The sequence below is a fragment of the Myodes glareolus genome, chromosome 2 (genome assembly GCF_982192425.1).
Source record: "Myodes glareolus chromosome 2, mMyoGla1.1, whole genome shotgun sequence".
Taxonomy (NCBI): Eukaryota; Metazoa; Chordata; class Mammalia; order Rodentia; family Cricetidae; genus Myodes; species Myodes glareolus.
In genome coordinates, this window is record NC_142027.1 from 100291385 (window position 1) to 100311714 (window position 20330).

At 48.7% G+C, this 20330-nt stretch overlaps 1 protein-coding gene across 1 annotated transcript; it reads right to left on the reverse strand.

Moving 5' to 3' along the window:
- Positions 1-2982: 2982 nt before the first annotated feature.
- Positions 2983-16320, reverse strand: LOC125402185 (2'-5'-oligoadenylate synthase 1A-like). Its single transcript, XM_048436772.3, has 6 exons — positions 16063-16320; positions 13917-14205; positions 11235-11419; positions 8006-8238; positions 7178-7331; positions 2983-4383 (listed from the first exon to the last, which is right to left on the reverse strand). Exons 1-6 carry the CDS (start codon positions 16243-16245, stop codon positions 4270-4272), a joined length of 1158 nt encoding a protein of 385 aa, XP_048292729.1. The 5' UTR covers positions 16246-16320; the 3' UTR covers positions 2983-4269.
- Positions 16321-20330: the final 4010 nt, after the last annotated feature.

A 20330-nucleotide genomic window follows, 5' to 3' on the forward strand; every position in this document is an offset into this window, starting at 1 on the left:
CTTTGTGACTAAGAATAATATTGCTTTCTTATGTCAATCTGAGTAATAAAACATATCCTTTTATTTCTATTCATTAGAATTGCAAATTTAAGCAGAAATTATCTTCCTGACCATCCATAGCTATATGTGTGCCCAGTAGATGGAGTATTTTCATGAGATAAACACACACAAGCAGTGATAAAATACCCATAGCTGTTATTAGTGGCTCATGAGAAAAATTACAAAGACAAACTGTTTTCTACAGCCAGTGACTCATGACTTTGTCAAGTGAGGCTCCCCATCAGAGAGTCACTCATCTGGTAGGTTGATCTGTCAAATACTAGTTGTCACCTACTGTATACTCCCATGGACTCTGGAAAGATAAACAGAGAAGGTTTGAATAAACAATGCCCAAGGGTCCCTTGCGTCTCTTCCCAGGCTAACAGAACCAATCACATGAGCCATCATGTACCCCACACTAAAGCAAGTCTACATGTAGCATATAATGGCCACATTCCATGTTTCCATGATGAAATGACCTCTTGTGTGAACCACTGAGAGCCTTGTCAATGATAGAGACCTTGAAGGTTAACAGCAGGCTACAGGAATGAGTAATGAGCAGCCTAAGGGAAGAACAACAAGGTGGCAGGATCAGGTTTCCATGACAATAGTAAGGCAGGATCATTTCTCAGGTGGAGTAGGATGTCCACAACTGACACTTTCATAACACTGTGTCCGACCGCCTTGTTGTGCAGTGTCATGCTTGCTCCAGACCGGAACTGCCCAAGAGCCCTTTAACCGGGGCTGGAGAGATGGCTCAGTGGTTAAGAGCATTGCCTACTCTTCCAAAGGTCCTGAGTTCGATTCCCAGCAACCACATGGTGGCTCACAACCATCTGTAACGAGGTCTGGTGCCCTCTCCTGGCCTCTAGGCACACACATAGAAAGAATATTGTATACATAATAAATAAATATTAAAAAAAGAGCCCTTTTAACCCTAAGCACAGTACTCATCCCCATACTTCCTCTGGGTGCCATGTTTGTATTGATTTATCATCCATACTGGCCAGGGGAGTGGCAGGGCTTGATGGTGAAGGGGCGAGGTCGATCGGTAGTTAAAAATTAACCAGACTAGCTTAATATAAAAGATACAGCTTTAATAAACAGAATGAAGGAAAACTTACACCAGAGTCCCAAAAGTTCATCCGAGGGCACAGGTGCAAAGGAAGAGAGGAAGTGGCAAGGCACTTCGATCTTTTATTTGTTTTGTGTGGCCCCAGGAGGACACACCTTAAGCAGAATGTGATTGGCTGAGGTTCCCCATCATGATGGTAGACACTTTGAGTTTCCAAGCCCAGTCTTCAACTTTGACCTTTGCCTAAGGTTGGGAGCAGCCTGCTCTGCGGTGCCTACCCACTGAGTAAGGAGTATTCCATTGAGGGGAGGCATTGCTCTGTCCACCATGGTACTGCAAGGATTCAGTTTCCAAGGAAGCCACTTCATCTGCTCTCAGTGGATTTAACTTTGAAACTCAATTCAGGTCAGTAAGTGGAGGAACCTACTGTGACAGTCATTGCTCTTACCCTCTAGACATCATCCCTTGTGTTTCGTTCTGATGGCCCATGATGGCTCATCTTCATGACCAACTTCACCAACCTTAGACCCTCTGTGGAAACACCTCTGGGCATGTCTGAGGGCATTTATAGAAATGTCTGCTGACTGCTTCCTTCACTGATCAACACTCCTGCTGTCTGCCCACCTCCCTATCTGGAGAGTTTTGTCTAGATTCACACAAGCTAAACATTTGAGAAGGTCAACTATCAGACTGGTTAAGTGGCTTCTGACCAGGTTACCAAGAACACATAACGAGGAAGAAGGGCTCTTCTGCAGAGGGAATTGGGAAAGCTGGATCTCCCATTGATAGGAATAAATCCCACCTTCACCTTGGACAGGGACGAAGGCCATCCAAAATGGAAGTAGAGAATCGCTAGGAAACGGAGAACAACTTAGCCTCGATGACCTAGGCTGTTTTCTTGGCTCTGACATCAAAACCACAGGCATCTCAGGATGGTTCTTCTATGCTGGGTAAGCACTCTGCTTCTGAGCTCCCTCCACTGCCTCTCACTGAACCAGTCCAGGCCAGGCTTTCCCTGATGAACCACACCCCTGCTGCCATTTCTGCTCTCAGAGGTCCACACAAGGGGTCATTCCATCATCAACGAATGGGATGGGAACATTCCAAATCACGTGTAGACTTGATTTAGTGTAGGGTGCATGATGGCTCACATGGTGGGTCCCCTCAGCTTGGCAGGACACATGGGGATCCCCTGGGCATTGTTTGTTATAACCTTCTCTGTGTATCTGGGGGGTGGTTCAAACTAGGCAAGATTTAAATCACAGACCAACATTACTGGGTTCACCATGGGCTCAGACAGAGCACAAGGTAGAATGTGACTTGTCCTGCAGTCAAGGGGACAAGTGTCTTCTACCACCCTGGACATTGATGCTTCTGGTTCTCTATTATGTGTCTCTAATATATGTCTATTATGTGAACTGAATGAATGAGGGCCAAGTAGACCCACTTCTCCCCTGCCACAGTGATTAAGAGAGTGGGCACTGGGGATGGGAACAGGTGGGCCTGAACAACGCCCAGACCTCCTAGTGAGCAGGGTCCTTGAGCACACACAAGGGTCTTTTGTGGTTGAGGGACTTGGGCATTTATGAGTCTGACAAATGAGTTGCTGGTTTACACCACTGAACTATGGAACCATTTAGTTCGCTCTGTAGAGTTTGGTAGTGTGTGTGAACATGTGTGTGTAATTCCAGAGCTGGGGAGACTAAGGCAGAAAGAAGGATTGCTAAGAGTTCCAGGCAGCCTGGGACAGATAATGAGATCCTCTCTCCAAGGGACAGAGATAAAGACAGAAACAGAGAGACAAAGCTGAGACTCCATGAGATTTAATGCAGCACATCAAAAGTTCATCATCACCCCAGACAACCACGTTTCAAAGTCACCAGTGCCTTTGAATAAAAATTCAATGCACTTTTTATTTTTCATGCACTTCCTCGAACCCCAGCCTGCATGTTGCAGCCACCATGCATCTTCATGTGCACGGCTTACACACCCAGGTCCCCGTAGCCATGTGCAGTTGTGGGACAACTTCTGAGTCAGATGGGGCAGGTCTTGAATCTTGTCTTGGGGACATGAACAGAAAGAACCAAGGATTCCTGTCATGAATTTATAGATAAGAGACCTGGAGGGATCCTAACCTACCAGAATAAAATGCTGTAATTTGTTTCTGCGCTGTCCATGGTTGAGCAATCAGTGCCTGGACCCATGTGGAGCGTGTAACAAGTGCACAATAAATGAATCTAGTTGAACCATGAACACACACACACACCTATACTTCTCTGGCTCGTCTCACACACCCTCATGACATCGGCTGTGGTTTATTGTTGTTATTAGACACTGGAGAGAAGCTCCTGACAGGTGCACAGACAGAAGTCAAGCGTGGGTTCTCCCCTCCCCTTCTGAATCTCTTGTTCCTGAGAGAACACTGTCAGAGGATAAGGCAGATGAAGTTGGCTGTAAGGAAGGCTGTCTGTGATAGGACAGGATAGAAGGGTGGGCAGGCAGAGGTCAGAAGACTGGAGTCTGATCCCAGGGTGGACACTCCTCCTCTGGGACCTTGAGCAGCATCCTGCCCTCTCTGGTCAAGGCCTGCAGCAAAGGAGCACCTCCCCTGACTCGGGGGTCTTCTGGGCAGGTGCTGCTGTGCTCACAGGTGGACAAATGCCCCGTTCTTGCCCATCTGAGGATGGAGGGAAGGCAGGGCACATCAGCACTATTGGGAGCTACAGATCCCAGGCCCCTTGATTTTCTTTGCCTGTCTCCGAGTCTTTGCCTGCTGCAATGAACTGAGCATGAGATCTTGCCTGCAGCTGCTCTGAGCACAAGGCCTGCAGATGAAAAATCCCAAGAGCTGGGCATGGCTAAGGTTCCCCATAGAAGCTTTTCCCTGAGCACAATGAAGTTTGGCATTTGGCATTCTTGTATCAAGGATGACCCGTGCCCATGTCTCTGTCTTTCTCCGTGTCCTCATGTCTTTCTCTGTCTGTCTGTCTGTCTCTGTGTGTTTTTAAGTCTCCAGGCATAGTTCCTGAGACTCGCATACTGGTCCTGCAGTGGCACAGGAGTTACAGGACCATCCCTGTTCGGGTTATAACAAGGCCTACACTGCAGTTATCACAGCACTAATACAGAAGGGGTGCTAGCTCCGGCTGTGTGCACTATGCAGAAGAAGCCCTTGAAACAATGAAAAGAAACAAAAACAACAACAACAAACAGAGATTAAGGAAAAAATTACTCTTCTGGTTCTCCTGGTATGGCACATCAACCTCCGTCTGCAACGGAAAACACGCAATCATGTCAGGAGCATTCTTATTGGGAAGGGGGTGTACACAAGCCCTGAGGGTGGCTGCTGTAGCAGATCACCAGGGCCCCTTTGACAGGAACTGGCCAACTTCAGGACCCAGGCCTTTGTGGGTGTAGATAGTACTTCCCTGGAAGCCACGCCTCCCACTGGAGGATCATTCACAGATTCACAGATCTGTCAAATGAGAGAAGAGGCACAGCCAACTGTCCGCTGCACAGCTGCCCAGAGGCCACTGCAGTTTCTCTTGCCTTCTCCCACATCCCTAACGTCCCTTCACTTCCTTCTTGACCTGGCATTTAGTTCCAACTCCCTGCAACATCCCTGCGTTCACACTAAGCTCAGCCATCCACGACACCATCAATTCCCTAGCATCAGCAAGTCCCCTGCACCAGGAGGGGAAAGGCCCAAGCAGGTTCCTCTGGGCCTCTTTATGGATGTGATGCAAGCCCTCTGATGATGATGAGACAGGAAAGATGGGCTGCTTCATGGACCTCAGCACTGGCTTTAGAGTCCATGGGAATCCCAGCTCGACCTCTCCCTAGCTGAGCGTTCCTGAGTCAGTAGCTTCAGCTCCGAGTCTCCTTTCCACACTCTCTCTGTGTGTCAGTGTGTGAGTGCACCTGTGTCTGTGACTGTGAGCGAGTGTTTATGTGTGTGAATGTGAGTGTGATTGAGGGAGTATGTAAGTTTGGAAGTATGTGTGCATGTATGTAAGTTTGAAAGGAATTTGTGTGTTTATGGCTAGAATCAACTAATGAGTGAGTACATACCATATTCATCTTTTTGGGTCTGGGTTACCTCACTCAGGATAGTGTTTTCAAGATGTCACTGTTTTTTTAACAGCTGAGTAGTATTCTAAAGTGTATGTTCCACACTTTCTTTATCCGTTCTTCTATTGAGGGGCATCTAGGTTGTTTCCAGGTTCTGGCTATTACAAATAATGCTGCTATGAACATAGTTGAACAAATGCTTTTGTAGTATGATAGGGCATCTCTTGGATATATTCCCAAGAGTGGTATTGCTGGATCCTGAGGTAGGTTGACTCCCAATTTTCTGAGAAACAGCAACACTGATTTCCAAAGTGGTTGTACAAGTTTGCATTCCCACAAGCAATGGATGAGTGTTCCCCTTACCCCACATCCTCTCCAGCATAGGTTATCATTGGTGTTTTTGATTTTAGCCATTCTGACAGGTGTAAGATGGTATCTCAAAGTCGTTTTGATTTGCATTTCCCTGATAGCTAAGGGAGTTGAACATGTCCTTAAGTATTTTTTGGTGGATTTTAGCCATAAAGGACATTGAGCCTATAGTTCATGATCCTAGAGAAGCTAAGTAATAAGGTGAACCCAAAGAAAAACATATATAGATCCTCCTGGAAATTGGAAGCAGACAAGATTGCCAGGCAAAAGTTGGGAGCATGGGGGCGGTGGAGGGTTGAGGGAAGGAGAGAGAGGGGAGAAGGGGTGGGTGGGGGAGAGCTTGGGAAGTGGGATGGTTGAGATGGAGGAAGGACGGATATGAGAACAGGGAAGAAGATATCTTAAATGAGGGAGCCATTCTGGGGTTGGCAAGAGGCTTGGCTCTGGAGAGGTTACCAGGAGTCTATGGGATGACCCCAGCTAGGACCCTGGGCAGTGGAAGAGAGGGTTCCCTAAGTGGCCTTGTCCCGTAAACAGACTGATGACTATCTTGAATATATGACCACAGAACCTTCGTCTGGAAATGGATGGAGATAGAGATAGAAAACCACATCAGAGCACTGGACTGAGCTCCTAACGTACAGTTGAAGAGCAGAAGGAGGGAGAATATGAGCAAGAAAGTCAGGACCATGAGGGGTTGGTTCACCCACTGAGACAGTGTGCCTGAGCTAATGGGAGCTCACCAAATCCAGCTGGACTGGGACTGAATGAGCATGGAAACAAACTGGGCCCTCTGAATGTTGTTGACATTTGGGGCAGACTGAGAAGCCAATGATAATGGCAATGGGGATTTGTCTCTACTGCATGTACTGCCTTTTTTGGGATCCTATTCTCTTTGGATGCATACCTTCCTAAGTCTGGATGTAGGGGGGAGGGCCTGGGACTTCCCACAGGGCAGGGTACCTTGCCCTCTCTTAGGACTGGACAGGGTGGGGGCTGGGGTGGGGGGATCAGGAGGGAAGTGGGAAGAGGAAAGGAAGTGGAAATTTTGATTGGTATTATGTATAATTAAAAAAGACTGGAGGGGGTGAGGGAGAGTGTGTGGAGGAAGCAGGAGGGGAGGAAGAGGAGGGGAGGAAGTAGGATTTAGATTGGTAATTTTAAAAGTAATAAAAAATAAAGATAAAAGTTCTAAAAAATAATCACAAAAAAAGGAGTTTGTGTGAATTTGTGAGTGTGTGTGTGTGTGTGTGTGTGTGTGTGTGTGAGAGAGAGAGAGAGAGAGAGAGAGAGAGCAAAAGAGAGAGAGAGTCCATTTGTGTAACAGTGCAGAGATGCAGGTCAGAGGACAGCTAGGAGGAGCTGGTCTCTCCTTCTATCATAGGATTCTAGGATCAAACCAGGTCACCATTGTTGGCAGCATGTGCCTTACCCACTGTGCCATCTTGCCAGCCTGTGACAGCTCTGAACGCTGCTAAAATGGCTGTAAAACAGAGGAGCAGCTGGCCTCCCTAGGAGTGTGAAGACCTTTAGCAAAAACCCACATCTTTGTGAGAATATTCTTCAAAGAGATGAAGGGACTTAAGCTGTGTGGAAGGGGTCAGGATGATGACAAGGTCTCACCGGCACATCCCAGGCGCATACCGGGGAACCATCCTTGTTCTTAAAGCACGGGTACCGAAGCCAGGTCGCAGCCTCTCCTGCCAACCGATTCCAACCATTTGGGTTCCCACCGGCCACGTTCCCTGTTGGGTCAGCCGGGTCCAGGATCACAGGCCTGCAAGGGCAACATCCAGAGAGGGAAGAGACCAGCTGACTGGTGCCCCAGGTACCACTGTATAGGGGCAGGGGAGGAGCTCAGCAGAGCACTGATACCCAAAGTTTGTCCTGAGTCCCTGCCCCACCGCATAGAGCAAGCCTGGAGCAATCCTTGGACATGACCTGGAAGGCCTGGGATCTAAATCCTCTACCCTATAGTAGCTGTGTGTCCTGGGGCAGGTCCTTCAGCCTCTCTGATCTGTGAGATGGGAAACATTCAACCAGCCAGGCTCAAAGGATGAGGTGTAAAGGCTGAACATAACACAGGATCACAACATGTCCCTACCTTGGGCAACAAATCTACTGTATTATTTGCTATTAATTGACCCATGAGTTAGTTGTGATGCCTAGCGGCCCTTATGACTTCTGTCACTGCTGGAAAGTCTCAGTTCCCACTCCATGTACCCCCCTCTCTCTACTGTTTGGGTCTGGATGAGGTCAGAGCCTTGGTCTCCTTCCCCATCTGCAGACTGAAGCACCCATCTCTGTCTCCCAGGGCTGCAAGTCCTTATGTCACTAAGGGAACAGCAGGACAGTGGCCAACACAGTGACAGGGTTCCCATCTCCTCCTTTTCAAAACACTGGGCAGCCTATACTCCCTGTGAGGAGCTGAGTCGTGAGGGGACAGTCTACCTGGCTCTTGTGAGCTGCCTGTGCAGGTAATTGGAGATGTCTTGGTCTTGAAAGTCATAATACATTGTCCAGTAGATTCGAAGCTGCCTGTGCTTGGTGACCAGTTCCAAGACGGTCCGGAAGCCCTCGGCTGTGTTGAACTCAGTGAATCCACTCCCATGTTCCCAGGCGTAGACTGTGAGCAGCTCCAGGGCATACTGTGGGGGCAGCGGCTTCCCCAGCTTCTCCTTACACTGAGAAGAGAAAGGCAGTGAGAAGAACAGGGCTGTCAGCTGTGTGGGGACCACTTCTCATGGGGTCAGTTCAGCGGCCACCTGACATTGTCATTACAGGCTAACCGACACACTGCCACACCCATTCATGCAGATTCAGTCTATGGATGCTCACACGCTATAGCCAAGGGCTGAGTGGATGAGATGGAGACCGTGTGGAGTCCACAGAGACTGAGCATTTGCCAGCAGACACAGGAGGAATCATGACACTGTTGAGTGACAGCCAGGAAGTGAAGGTGGGGGCAGTAATGATGCTCACTATTGATGGTTTTATCACAGGCTCTGAAATAACTGGGGAGGAGCTAGGGAGATGGCTCAGTGGGTGAAGTGTCCCCAGACAAGTTAGGGAGTTCAGATCCCCAACATGCACATGAAGGTCAGGATGCTCAGGAAGCTGACTCATAATCCTTCAGAGGGTCCCCAGGGCTATCTGAGGGTCCAGACCTGATGACTCAGCACACTGAGGCTTCAAGTATCAGCCCTGCCTGGATATAAAGGTTGGAGAGTGACTGAGGACCTGACATCACTTCCTAGCTTCAAATGCTAATGGACACACACATAAACACATATACATGTGCTTCCATGAACAGGTATAAGTGCACACAGGTTAAAAAGCCCAGACTAACACAAGAAATCACAGGTTTGAAGAGATATTTTCCTGAAAGGTCATGAAAATCAAAGTGATAGAATGTAACATGGAAGGTTTCCAAAGAAAACATTTGTGTTTCTAAAAACACAAATGAAGCAGCAACCAGCGAACAGTGAATTAGATGTGGATAAACAGAGAGTTAACTGATTGGAGGGTGGACTAGAAAAAATCAATTAGAACAAGCATAAAAAATCCTCCTTTGGTCAGGCATTGGTGGCGCATGCCTTTAATCCCAGCACTCAGGATGTAGAGGCAGGTGGTTCTCTGTGAGTTCGAGGCCAGCCTGGTTCCAGGGCAGGCTCCAAAGCTACACCGAGAAACCCTGTCTCAAACAAACAAAAACAAACAAACAAACAAACAAAGTCCTCTTTCCTCTCAGTTCTGTCTCTCCCCTTCCTTCTCCCTCCCTCAGCATTGCCCTGCCTCACCATCCCCACCCACCCCTTCGTTCTCTCTCATCCCCTCCCCTCAGCTTCCCTTTAACCCACTTGTTTTTCCAATATTTTTTCTCATCACTTGTGCTAATTTTTTTTTTGTCAACATGACACAATCTGGAGTCATCTTGAGGAGAATTGCTGTGGTAAAGACGATGGAGGAAAGCTGTTTGGAGAGGAAAGGGGTGGTCTGCTTACACTTCCACACCACACTCCAGCTCTGAAGGAAGTTGAGGCAGGACCTGAAGCAAAAGCCACTGAGTAGCACTGCTTACTGACTTGATACCCCTTGATTACTCAGCCTGCTTTTTAAAAGCAACTCAGAACCACCTGCCCAGGGCTGGCTCTCCCCACAGTGGGCTGGGCCCTTCCACATTAATCACTGATCAAGAAAACACCCCAGAGGCTCGCCCACGGCCATCGTCTTTACCACAGCAATAGGACAGACATTGGCCCCAGAGAGCGGACCACTGCTGTGGCACTGCCGCCATGTTGCTCGTCGGGAGGACAGTGGAGGGATTTTGGAACTTGGGGTTGGAAAAGCCACTGGGTGCTTAGAGCCTATGAGCTGTTAGTGGGAACCTGGAAGATACAAATGAAGAGAGGCAGATGGCAGAGGCTGGTGTGTGAAGTTCCAGAGGGAGGCAAAGAGTCTATCTGGCTGTTTGTGTCAGATCTCAGAATTAAGAATCAGTGTTTTCCCATCAGCTGGGGCTGGAAGTCAGCTCTGAGTAAGAAGAGACCTGCACCATGGAGGCCAAGCCTTCTGGAAAGTTTCCTCATGGTCACACACAGAAGCTGTGGTCTGGGTTCCAAGACTGCATCTCCAGGTGGCAGATCTGGTCATGCGAGAGGTCTCCCAGGTGGTATTACTTTAGTCCATCAAAGCTGCAGGAGTGAAGGGGCCATGGAGAGCAGCTGAGGCCTGGCACTGACAGAGGCCAGGAGGGGCCGCTGGAGAAAGTGCAGCCTCAATTGCAGCGGAGACCACAAGATACTGAAGGTCCCCTGAGCATGAGACCACTGCCAAGGACAGCAGATGTGGGAACAGAGCTGTCCTGAGCCTGTGAGAGCAGCTGTGAGCTGTGGGTGGCAGAGTCTGAGAACAGCTGCCCAGGCCCTTTGAAGCTCGGAAAATGCCGAGTCCCAGATTCAGACACTGAGTTTTTGCACTGTTGGTCTTTGTTATTGTTATTATTATTTGATTGTGACTGTGCCCAGGTTCTTTCCTCTAGGGTAAGAGAGTATTTAACTTATGTTTTTAATTTTATGGGAATTCACAGTGGAGACAAATTTTTATAAGTGTTGGAGTCTTTTAACTTTGAGACTTTTAAGCCTATATTGTATTTTATAATTTGATATTATTAACATGAGATCTTAGGGATAATTAACAAAGGAGAGGTTATGGTTTAATAGTGGTCTCTTTGTGTATCAACTTGAAAAGCAGTCAATTGTGCTGATTAGTTTTGGTCAACTAGACATCGAGTAGGAGGGAAACGTTATTAAAAAAAAAATGCCTCCATCAGACCGACTTGGGGTAGTCTGCGAGATGTTTCTGATTAGTGATTGGTGTAGATGGTACCATGCCTGGGCAGGTGACCCTTAGCTGTGTGTGAATGCAAGCTGTGTGAGCCATGGAGAGCAAGCCAGAGGGCAGAATTCCTCAATGGCCTCTGCTTCAATCATGGGCCTTTCTTCCCTCAATGATGAACTTTGACTGGGATGTGTAACCTAGTAAGACCTTTCCTTCCCAAGTGGCTTTTATATGATAAAAAATATCACGTCAATGGAAAGCAAACTAGATACTCCTTTTCTCTGGCTGCATCCACTCCCTGTAAAGATAGAGCTCATGGTAGCTGGGCGAGATGCCATACCAGTTGGTACCAGTGTTTGACCAGGCGGATAAGACTCTTCAGCTTGGTCGGACGATGCTTCAGGAAGTTTCTCTGAAGTTCTGTGAAGCAGGTGGAGAACTCGCCCTCCTTGTCCAGGAATGTACACTTCCTGATGAGCCTTCTGTAGATCTCAGGGTCGGGCTTGCAGTAGACGCTGACATGGCCTGTAAAGGAGGCTTCACTTAGATTACACCCCAGCCCTTCCCTGGGGTTCTTTGGTCTCTCTAAGGGGAACATGCTCATTGGTTGTGGGGTTCAGAAAACAGGGCAGAGTTTTACCACAGGAAGCCTCACTCCCCATCCATCCATGCATCCTCCCTCACCTCAGGACTGCTTTCACTTGCAAAGTTCCTGCCACCAACTGATCCTAGTGAAGACCCTTCCTCACAGGTCTGGAGATGGTGGTGGGAGAAAAGAGCACACTGTGGCCACACACAAGAGGGCTGCATGGTCATCTAATCATGGCCAGCCATGCTGTGGTGCCCAGTATCTTCGGCATGGGACTTGTCATGTGTGTACACTCCTGCTTGGGTCAGAGTTGACTGTGGAGCAGTGTGCTGTGTTTTCTACATGTATCTCATGCTTACAGAGTCTCAGTCCTATTTTGTGTAGTACTGTGTATGTGTGTGTCCATGAGACATTATACACCTATGTTTGGAAACAAGAGAGGATACTGGGTGTCTTCTTTTATACTTTGCCACCTTCTCCCTTAGATTCAGGGTCTCTCTGTGAATGTGGAGCTTGGCTGGCATCCACCAAGTCTTAGATTTCCCCTGTCTCTGTCACCCATTGTGCTGGGGTTACAGGTCCATGTGGGTCACTTCCTAAGTTTGGGTGGGAGCAGCAATTGCCTTATCCATTGAGCTGCCTTTCCAGCCACTGTGTTATTTTAGTGAGTAATTTTCCTTAGTGCCTAAAGTATTATCATGTGGTTTTGGCTGACCAGGTCCTAAGAATAATAAGATATGGCGGTGTGTGTGTGTGTGTGTGTGTGTGTGTGTGTGTGTGTGTGTCCTGAGCTTGTAGAGTGGTTAGGCAACAGGTTAGGGAACACATATGAGTATGTGGCTGTGTTCATGTGCACACTTGAGTAGTACAGACAGGCAGTAGGCTATGCTTTAAGTATGTGCAGGTGTGTGGTTGCAGCAGGCCATACCATCAGACTTTGATGATGGCACATGGCAAAATCACTCTGTGATATTGGGACATTCCCTGTTGTCCCAAGTGCTGATTTTCAACTTCAAGGTCCATTACATAGTAGGGCATCGATTAAGACATCTTGGGTAGAGTTGTGGCTGAGGTCCTCTTGGGCTGTCCCCCACACTGCCATTTCCAAGAAAGTCCTTCTGTGGTGGCCCTTCTTCCCCACTGGACAGATGCCTGAAGCTGGGGAACTCCATAATCAAGACAGGTTTCTGGGGAGCCGCCCTCCCAGTTCAGTTCTGGGCTATCACCCTCTGGGTCCCCTCCACTGAACCCCTTGCATGGAGCTTCCCACAGCAAGCTGTCCTGATTCTACTCCAAGGCTGACCTCTCATTCCTTGCTGTCTGAGACTCCGTGTCATTTCCATGGCTCTCCTAAGCCAGGGAAGTGAGTGATCTTGTCTCTAAGTTATTAGCAGCAGTTCACATTGTGGCCATCAGGGGTGCTGTGTCCCCCAAATATAAAGCCTCACGTATTCTCTAAGCTCCCCATGACTCCACTGTGTTTTCAGGGGTGTCCATGGTTGTCTTTGGGTAGAGCTGGACAATTTGTAATTTGGAGACACACTGAGTGTCAGGCATGGTGTAAGATCTCAATGTAGGGGATCATTTACTGTGTAATATAACACGTGTGTGCATGCTGGGGGCTGGGGTGGTGATGGCATGGTTCCCAGTTTTTCTGAGGCAGACAGAGAACCCCTGGGAAGTTCTGCATCATGCGCTAACCCTCCCACAGACACCCAGGCCTCTGCACAGGTCTAAGATTTCCTATTCTTTAGGAGAAGACGCATCAGCTATTAATTTTCTGTGAGTTCCCTGCTGCCTCATGTTTAGAGAGATGAAATCCACACCCAGCCACAAATACTACTGGTAAGTGAGGGGGCATCTAAGATGACTTCATCCCCTCATTGAGCCATCCTGCTACTTAATGTTCTTCTCTGATGAATTCTCACTCCCACTCCCAAAATTCTAAAATCTCTCCGCCCCAGTTCAGCTTAACGAGACCCTCTGTTTGAAAGAATTTCTCAAATGCTAAGTGTTTTCAGTTCAGGTGTGGGCCAGGAAGATGGTCAGTCAGTAACGTGATTGGCTCACAATCATAAGGACCCATGTTGGAGCCCCAGGACTCAGGAAAAGCTGGGAGTGGTGGCATCGGATTGTAATCCCAGTACTGGGGAGCTGAAGACAAGAGGGTTCCCAGGGCTCTGCCCAGTCAAGATTATGTGTAATTCCAGACCAGGTCTCCAAAGAGATGGATGGCTGCTGAGATGTGTTAGCCACAGTTCATGATCGAACTCACACACAAGTGAACCCAAATCTCTCTCTCTCTCTCTCTCTCTCTCTCTCTCTCTCTCTCTCTCTCTCACACACACACACACACACACACACACACACACACCACAGAGAGAAAGAAACAAAAGAGAGAATGGAAGGGTGAGCTGAGACTGACTGCCTTACCCAGGACATCATAGGCTGGTAACACATCAAACTCCACCTCCTGGCGAAGCTGTGGGGAGCTCAGCTTGAAGCTGAGTGCTCGGGGGTTGGACCACCATGAACTCTGAACCTCAAACTTCACCCAAATATGTCTCTCTCTCTGAAATTTGTGCAGTTGTTTCTTAATTTCCTGGATGAACTCTCCGCGTCGGTTTAACTGGTCCTCGAAGCAGGTGAGATTGTTCAGGAACACCACCAGGTCAGCATCTGACCTGCCCTTTAGAGCTGTGCCTTTTCCTGAGGAGCCGCCCTGAAAGACAAGGATGAGAATGACAGGCAATAGGCAGAGCCATAGCCAGAAGTCCAGACCCTCAACAGCCTAGAGGTCCACCACCCAGGAGATGGTTGGTTAGAGAAAGCCGGCACATGTGCAGTGGAATACTAGTCAGCACCAAGAGAGAAATCAGGATCTATGTAGGAAAATAGATGGTTCTGGATCTCCTCATGGCACAGAAGATAAGCCAGATACAGAATGACAGACATCAATGTTCATCTCTGGTGTCTAGATTTTCATAAGAGAGAGAGAGGAAGGGTGGGAGAGGGTATTGGAGAATGGTCTGTATTTTGTCTATTATATTTTAAATAAATGCTGATTGGCCAGTAGCCAGACAGGAAGTATAGGCAGGTCAATGAGAACAGAATTCTGGGAAGAAGGAAGTCATAGTACAGTTGTGAACCTGCCACAGAAGAAGCAAGATGTGAGACTGCCTCGCTGAAAAAGGTACCGAGCCATTTGGCTAATATATACTAGAATAATGGGCTAATGTAAGAGTTAATAAGAAGCCTGAGCTAATGGGCCAATCAGTTTATAGTTAATGTAGACCTCCGTATGATTTCTTTGGGAATTAACGACTGTGGGAACCTGGCAGGACAGAAAACTCTGACAACAGAGAGAGAAGGGGGGGGAGGGAGGGAGGGAGGACTATGTGGGGAAGGTGGGAGAGGGGTCTAAAGGAAGAGGAGCAAGAGTGGGTCATGAGGGAAGACAAAATGGCACATTTTCTCTCATGTGGAATCCAGATCTAGCTGCACACATGTGACATGAAATCAGAGGGGGATTCTCCGGGGGAGGTCAGCGTGGGAGTAAAGGATGGTAGTGGGCGAGGGGAGACTGTGGGTAAATTAACACAGACCTATGACACCATTGTCCTGATCCTCCTTGTTGGCATTGTTAGTTGGTGGAATATGCTCACACAACATCACATACTTGGAAGAAAACTGCCTTATGTAATATAAAATAACACAAAAATCATAGAGCAACAGAAAAGGTTTAGGAAAATGAGACCCACGTGTGAAATAAAGTATTTTAAAAAGGACTCCTGCTGAGAACAGTCCCCTCACGTGAGCACCAGCCACTGTGGAGTGGCCATTATAAAATGTCATATCTGAGGGTGGAGAGGTGGCTCGGTAGTCAAAAGCCCCTGCTGTTCTTATAGCTGTCCCCAGCTCAGAGACCAGCACCTGCATAGGCCAGCTCACTGTCACCTGTGCAACTTCAGCTAACGGGATGTGACGCCCGCTCTTTAACTCTGAGGACACCGCACTAACACAGGCACAGTGCCCTTCCACAAAATTAAAAAATAAAAATAAAATCAACTAAAAAAAAAAAAGAAAGAAAGAAAGAAAGAAAAGAAAAGAACTTTATTTCTGAAGCCTTCACAGTGAATTAGGTACTGATGAAGTCCGAGACCCAGAACCGAGCTCAGTCAGGGTGCATCAATCCAGTCACCCAGCATGTGGGGTCTTGTTCTGTCCCCTGTCACATCTGACTTAGGAGGTGTGCAGAGAACCCTGGGCGTGGAGATGGTGATTCACTCATCCAAGGTCACATAGCAGTGCGAATATTGGGTCCTTCGATCTACTACTCTCGAGAAAACTGCTTCCCAAGCTTGGCCTCAGTTTCCCTGACTCTGAAACGGATGTGGCCTGGGAGGGTGGAACACAAACTGTAGCTGAGGCTCTTTTTCTAACACAGATGTGGGACCTGGGGGCAGAACCCGCTCCGCTGCTGTGATTGGAAGTGAAGAGAGGGGATCAGGGCTGCAGCTTGGTTCCTGAGGGTCCTCACCCACCCCATCCGGGTCTGTTCAGGCTGAGGGGGACTCACCTTCACCACCTTGGAGACCCTCACAGGGTGGGCGGCGCCTTTGAAGCATCTCTCCTTCAGAAAAGTACACATGACATCGATGACGGCTCTGACATCATTACGGAAGCTGGTGTCGGGAAGGAGGTGGTCCTCTATGAACTTGTCCAGCTCTGAGGCTGGGGTGTTGCTGAGTCCCTGCCCCATCCTCAGGCCCTGAAGCTTTCCATCTATAGCGTCTCCCCCTCCTGAGTGTTGAGCTGGGCGCAGCTGCTTTTCAGTTTCGATTTCCCGGGAAGGCAGGGCTATGCAAATAAGCCAGACCCGGACAGCCAATGGCTTCATGGCTTCTCACAAGGTCCATCCATGCCTCTGTTTCCTTGCATTCTACCCAGAGAAGAACTCATAAAGAAACATCTGTCGCCACCCTAAACTCTCATTATTCAGCAGGACTGTATGTTTATCATATATATGTTTTTGTAAATATACAGATATAGATCCATAAGAGGGTGAAGAAAGTGTTCCTTAGGAATCAACACTGTGCGGCTGGAGAAAGGGTTCAGTACTAAAAGCATTGTGGGTATTGTACAGACAGTACATGGAGTTATACTCAGGAGCACACACACATACAAATAAAGATAAAAAGTAATGCTAGGTATGCTGGTGCTCGCCTTTAATCTCAGCACTCAAGAGGCAAAGTTGGAGGGTCCTCGTGATCGGAGGCCAGCCTGGTCTCTACAGCACCTTTTAGGCCAGCCGGGACAGCATAGTGAAACTCATCTCAGAGGGAAGGCTGGAGAGACGGCTCAGTTTAAGAGCCATCTTAAACCGAGTATTTAAAAGCTCCAGCTGCTCTTCCAGGGAACCCTGGTTTTATTCCAAGAACCCACATGGCAGCTCACAAACACACACACACACACACACACACACACACACACACACACACACACACACAGAAACACACAGAGAGACATACACACAGGCATATACACAGACACATGTACAGACACAGATACGAAGACACACACAGACACAGAGACACACTCACATAAATACATGACACACCCGCACGCACACAGGCACACACAAATACATGCACCATTGGTCAGGATTAACAGAGATGATGTAGAAATGACTGTGGCCTCTTGCAGAAACAGAATCACCCTTTAACCAGAATACTGAGGGAGGCGGTCTCTAGTGGAGACTATGTACAAGGGGCTTCAGGTTTTGTAGGATAGAAATACCCCAATAAGACATATGGTACCAATACTGGCCACACGGTGGCGCTCACCAGTTGTTCCAGCACTGGGAAGCAGAGAGCAGTAGCCCTTTCCCAGCACATGTTAGCGGTAAGGGGGCATCTATTGACTCCAGAGCCCCATTCCCGCCCCATCCCAAGCTCAGTTTCGGGGTGACTTTTCCCAGCAGGCCTCCTTTCCCCCAGAGCCACCTACTTGCTTCATCCCAGTCATAGCTATTGACTTCCTCCTCTTCCTCTGCAGGTGGCGGCTGACTGGCAGGGGCCGCCTGGGAATAGGGGACTGCAGTGTGGGAAGCTGACGGGAAGGCCCCTGCGGATCCTGTCCTCTCCTCCCGGGCTGGGGCGACAGCCCCTGGATAACCAGGGTCACTTGGAGTGGCCTCTGTGGGGACAGGAGACGAGGAAGAGGCAGTACTGAGTCTGTGTCATAGCGATGTGGCTGGAGGGAGCTTCCAGAATGCAGGTTCCCAGGCTGCACTCAGAATCAGCGGTCCTAGAGTCTGCATGTGATAGTCAAGCCCCAGGACTGATTTGGATAAAAGCAAGCCAGACCCCACAAAGGTCAGTCAGTAGTGTGGATTCAGTCAGAAGGCATTGACCTTAACTTCAGCTGTGTGATGTAGGACCAATTCCTTAACATCTCTGAGCCTTAAGTTTCCTTATTTGTAGGACTGGAGTTACTGAATCCAAATGCAAGTCTCTGGCAGTCAGTATTAATTGCATTAAACAATGAAGGTCCATGGAAAGAAAATGGCTACCTTGTGACCATGACAACCAGGCACCTGAGGCCTGTATGTGGGTCATGGAATAATCATTGTCTCTTTATCATGGGCCAAACACAAATCAGGCTTCAAAAAAAGGTGTTTTTTTTTTTATTTTTTATTTTTTTTTTATTGATTTTGGTTGGTTGGTTGGTTTTGGGGTTTTTGTTTAACTATTTTTTTTAACTGTTTTAGTTTGTTTAATCTCCCCAACAAGACTGTGAGGGAAGTCCTAGCCTGACTCACACTTCATAAAAAACAAACAAACCGACAAACTGAGAGAGGTTTAGTCATTGGCCAGGAGTAACACAGTAGGAAGTGAAGGACCAGGCAGTCTGGACTCTGAGCCGTAGGAGCTGGCTTGTGGGTGTGGACAGTTCAGGGGTTTAGAAAGTGGGCTGCTTAGGCCTCCTCAGACAGGTCTTGGGGTACAGGCTGAGTAAATGTGTTTTCTGAGAGGCTAGTTCAGACTCACCTGTGCTTTGCCCAGGAGAAGCCCTGCTGCCCCCAGGGGGCCCTGCAAGGGGAGGGAAAGGGGGTGCGGATGAGGACATACTTCGGTGTCTGCCCCGGCCCTGCCCCTTCACACTGGACAGGATGCTCCAACCAACCACCCCTCTGACACAGCCCTGCCCTAAGCACAGGGCCTCCTTCACCCCAGGGTCTAAAAAGAGCTCCTGGCTTTGCCTGTTTCAGTCCTGCAGGGTGATGGGACTGAGGTCACTGCTAGGGGACACCAGGGCGCGTGGTGGCTGCATGGCAGATACCTGGCTGCACAGGCTGAGGAGATGCCAGACTTGACATTGAGGCCAGGGCGCGAGGCTTGGACTGAGTTAGCCCACCTCAAACCTGCAGGAAGAAGAGGAGACAGCATAAAGTGCATGCACACGCACGTGCATGCGCGCATGTCCCGCGCTACCTTCTCGCCCGCAAGAACGACGAGGGGCACTTAGGATTCTTCTGCAGTAAAGCTTTAATGCGTCTTGAGAGGGAGAGCATAAGCTTACATGGCGGAGACCCAGAATGAGGGGAACCCAGCCCTTATAAAGGAAACAGTCCTCGCTTCTGACGTGTCACTCTTGGATTGGTCCGCTGCCCATTATCCCAGATGATGCCTCGGAAGTAGGCAGGGACGCAGCAGTAGTAAGTTACCAAGCACACGCGCTGGGATTAAAGGCGTGTGCTACAACACCTTGAACTCACAGAGATCTGCCTGTCTCTGCCTTCCAGGCATTGGGACCAAAGGCGTGTACCACCACACCTTGAGGTCACAGAGGTCAATCTGCCTCTGCCTCCCAGGCATCAGGACTAAAGGCGTGTACCACCACACCTTGAGGTCACAGAGGTCAATCTCTACCTTTGTCCCTAGAAGCGATGGATAATGTGGTTGCGGCCCTCCACACGCGCACACACGCGCGTGTGTACACACACACATACTGCCCTTCTCTGGTCCCTCTGTTTTCTCCTTGGTGCCCAGACCCTCTGGGTGAGTCTCAGTGGCTGCAATTATTTAAAGCACAGGGTAGCTGGGCCAAGGGTACAGGCCTGTCATCTCAGCCACTCAGGTGGCAGAGACAGGAAGCTTGCAAATTTGAGGCCCACCTGGGACACAGTGTGAGTTCCAGACCAGAACCAACCTCAAAACAAAACATTAAAACAGTCCTGTGGGCATGGATCAGTGTAGTACGCTTGCTTAGAACCTGCCCCCAGGGAGCTGACAATGGGATTAAATGAGATGATACAAGCAGAGTTTAACCATAAGATCTGTGCAGAGCAGCGCTTGGTATAGGAGTTAATGTTACTAATGGATCATTCCCCTGTGCACCTTAGACATCCTGCACTCAAGCAGGAATCCTGGGACAGGCTGGGAAGGGAGCGAGAGTATTGAGATTACAGAGGGGCTCAGTCATTTGTAGCAAAGAGTCACATGCCAGGTAGTAGCTTGGGGAAGCCGACCTAGGCAGTGGTGTGTGCTAGGGCTGTGTCCTTCCACCTGGCAACTCAGATGAGGGGGTAGTGAAGTCGGCTCAACATGGGGTAGGTGGTGCTAGGAGCTTTCCAGATAAGGGGACATGGACATTGATTGTATGGGTGTGCATGCGTGTATACTCATGTGTACATGTATATACTGTGGGGATGCATGTGGAGGCCAGAGGTCAACACTGGGTATCCTTCTACCATTCTCCACTTTATTTTTTGGAGGTTTCCCCTGAACCCAGAGCTCTGCATCTCAGACGACTGATCAGTGAATCCCATGATCTGCTTGTCTC